The 2,500-nt window shown below is 42.1% G+C and overlaps 1 protein-coding gene across 1 annotated transcript in view; it reads left to right on the top strand.

The window, feature by feature from the left end:
* Nucleotides 1–457: 457 nt before the first annotated feature.
* Nucleotides 458–2,500, top strand: part of LOC119590182 (G1/S-specific cyclin-D2-like) — a 90,801-nt gene continuing 88,758 nt past the window's right edge. The window contains exon 1 of the mRNA XM_037938973.1: nucleotides 458–1,898. Coding sequence (XP_037794901.1) covers nucleotides 1,644–1,898 — 255 coding nt within the window. The 5' untranslated portion in view covers nucleotides 458–1,643. The remainder of the gene's footprint in view (nucleotides 1,899–2,500) is intronic.

Below are 2,500 nucleotides of genomic sequence, written 5' to 3'. Positions count from 1 at the left end.
CAATATTTCTTTCTGTTCCCTTCTGTCTGCTTGTTTTGCTCATAATATTTTTTTATGGATATGTTCTTCGGTTATATTTTATTTCGAGGAGGTAAGTTGGAGGGAAATACGATTGTGCTTTACCAATTTTTTTATCTTTCGTCTTTTCTTTTTTTCTAATTTTTTTTTACTTTTTGGAAATGTTTTTATTGTTATATTACGCGATCCCTTTCGCTATCTACTTACACGTTTTGTGGATTATCCACTGTGGATTATCCATTGTGGATTATGTTATATATATATACATCTCTCACAAGCAACTTTCCCCCCTGGCGAGGAAGAAAAATAATCTGCGAGAGAAACGACGATAAATAACAGAGCAGCGATCGTCCTTTCAGCGGCGAAGAAAAAGAATATTTTCCGATATGCGTGTGGGCATAGGGGCGCCTTTGACGATGGCGGCGTCTGGAAACCCCCCCGCTAGAGGAAGTGATGTTGACTGAAACGACGTCGATCTTTCTCATCTTTGTGTCTTCGGGAGAGAGAAACGCATTCGCATCGACGGCGATCCCGGCCGGAATACCCCGCAGGAGCTTCGATTAGCAAGTAATTATGCAAGATAGAGAAGATGGCATGAAGGCTCTCCTCCCTCTCGCATCTGTTGCTGGCCGGCGGACGGTGCCACGTACCCTATTTCCAACCCCCTTTTCAACCCCGCCCGTGAAAGCGCCGAACCTCCGCTTTGAAATCACATCGTAAAGGAATGAGAGGAGGTGAGAGGCAGGGCGAAAATAAACCCCAAAGAGAGGAAACAAGGCGGGGTTCGAGCCGACGTTTTTGGACGACCTGGCAACGCGAGGATCAGGTGAAGGACTGTATCCTCGTCTCGTTTTCTCGTAAAATCCCAGTGAGGCCGGAGAACCGAGAGGGAGCGTGCGCACATTTTTCGCTCCGGCCTTCGCGACCTTGTAACTACACACCCTTTTTTAAAAAAAATAAGCAAGTGCAGTGTGACAGCGCAGATATTATGTGAAATATAATTTTTTTTTTGGTTCTTTGAAAAGGTCTTCTCTCCCCCCGGATGCCACTGTGGTCCTACCTCACTGATTCGGCCAACCTGTGGAAATTAAAGTTGACAGTAGAAAAGAAAGAACGGGGAAAAGGAGATAAAGAGAGAAAATTACGAGATCATTCTGAGGTTTAGTGTCGAAGTGGTGTTATTATAATAATAATAATAATTTTCCAGTAGTCCACTAGTCAAAGAACACCATGATGATGAAGCCGAACAGTGCGTCGATGAAAAGTACACAAATCTGAAAAGAAAAGAAAAGAAAAGGAAAGAAAAAAAAAAGGAAAAATAATAATATAGATATCTCTTTTAAGAATATATATATATTAATAATCTTACCTCAGAACATCAGGAGAAAGAAGCAAATTTAAAAAGAAAAAGGAAATCCTAGCGTTCCCCCTTTTCCCAATCAATCCCAAAGAAAAGAAAAGAAGAAGAAAAAGAAAAGAATTAAAACCAAAATAAAGAAAAAATTAAAATACCCCCTTCCAAAAAAAAATATTTACCCCAACCCCCCCTAAAAAAATCCTTAAAATATCACACACAAAACACCCCCCATCCCCCCCACTATATAAAAAAAAAATCACTCACAGACATGGAAATGGCAAACGACTTGCAATACACCAAAATGGACATGGCAAATGACCTTCTGTGTTGTGAGAATGCGTCGGCCGACCTAGACAGCAAGTGCAAAGCCTACTTCGACCCCGTGCTCCTAAAAGACGACAGAGTGCTATTAAATCTTTTGAACCTCGAGGAAAAATATATGCCCAACTCCAGCTATTTCTCGTGCGTACAGACCGATGTGGATCCTTACATGCGAGAGGCAACGGCACACTGGATGCTGCAGGTAGGACGGATGCATGGGAGGATGAGGGGATAGGAGAGGGGGATGAGGGAAGAGAGGTAGGGACGATGAGGGAATAGGAGAGGGACGATGAGGGAATAGGAGAGGGACGATGAGGGAATAGGAGAGGGAGGATGAGGGCATAGAGGAGGGTGGATGAGGGAATAGACGGGTATCGTATAGTATTGGTTTGGGGAAAGGGCAGGGAAGTGTAAAATTATTATTATTATTATTATTATTATTATTATTATTATGGCAGGATGGGAGGATGAAGGAATAGATGGGTATCGTGCGGGATTTTTGAGGGGAAAGGATGGGGAAGTGTATTATTATTATTACTATTATTATTATTATTTTAACTGGCACGATGGGAGGAACTGGGAGGCTGAGGGATGAGAGAAAGGGTGGGAGTGTCGTGTAGGATTTTGGGGAAGGATGTTGAAGTGAAAATATTTATATTTATTTGTGTATCATTATAATTGTTATTGATTATGGAATGATGGAGAAAAAATATAGGGAGGCAGAGGGGAAGGGGTGGAAGGATGATTCTGAGGTTGGGGAAGGAGGATTTGTGGAGTAAGGGGAGAACAGGATATTTTTAGTGT

This window comes from Penaeus monodon, chromosome 26 (genome assembly GCF_015228065.2).
Source record: "Penaeus monodon isolate SGIC_2016 chromosome 26, NSTDA_Pmon_1, whole genome shotgun sequence".
NCBI classification, from domain to species: Eukaryota; Metazoa; Arthropoda; class Malacostraca; order Decapoda; family Penaeidae; genus Penaeus; species Penaeus monodon.
The sequence above is the reverse complement of the archived record's forward strand: the minus strand, read 5'-3'. Positions and strand labels throughout refer to the sequence as shown.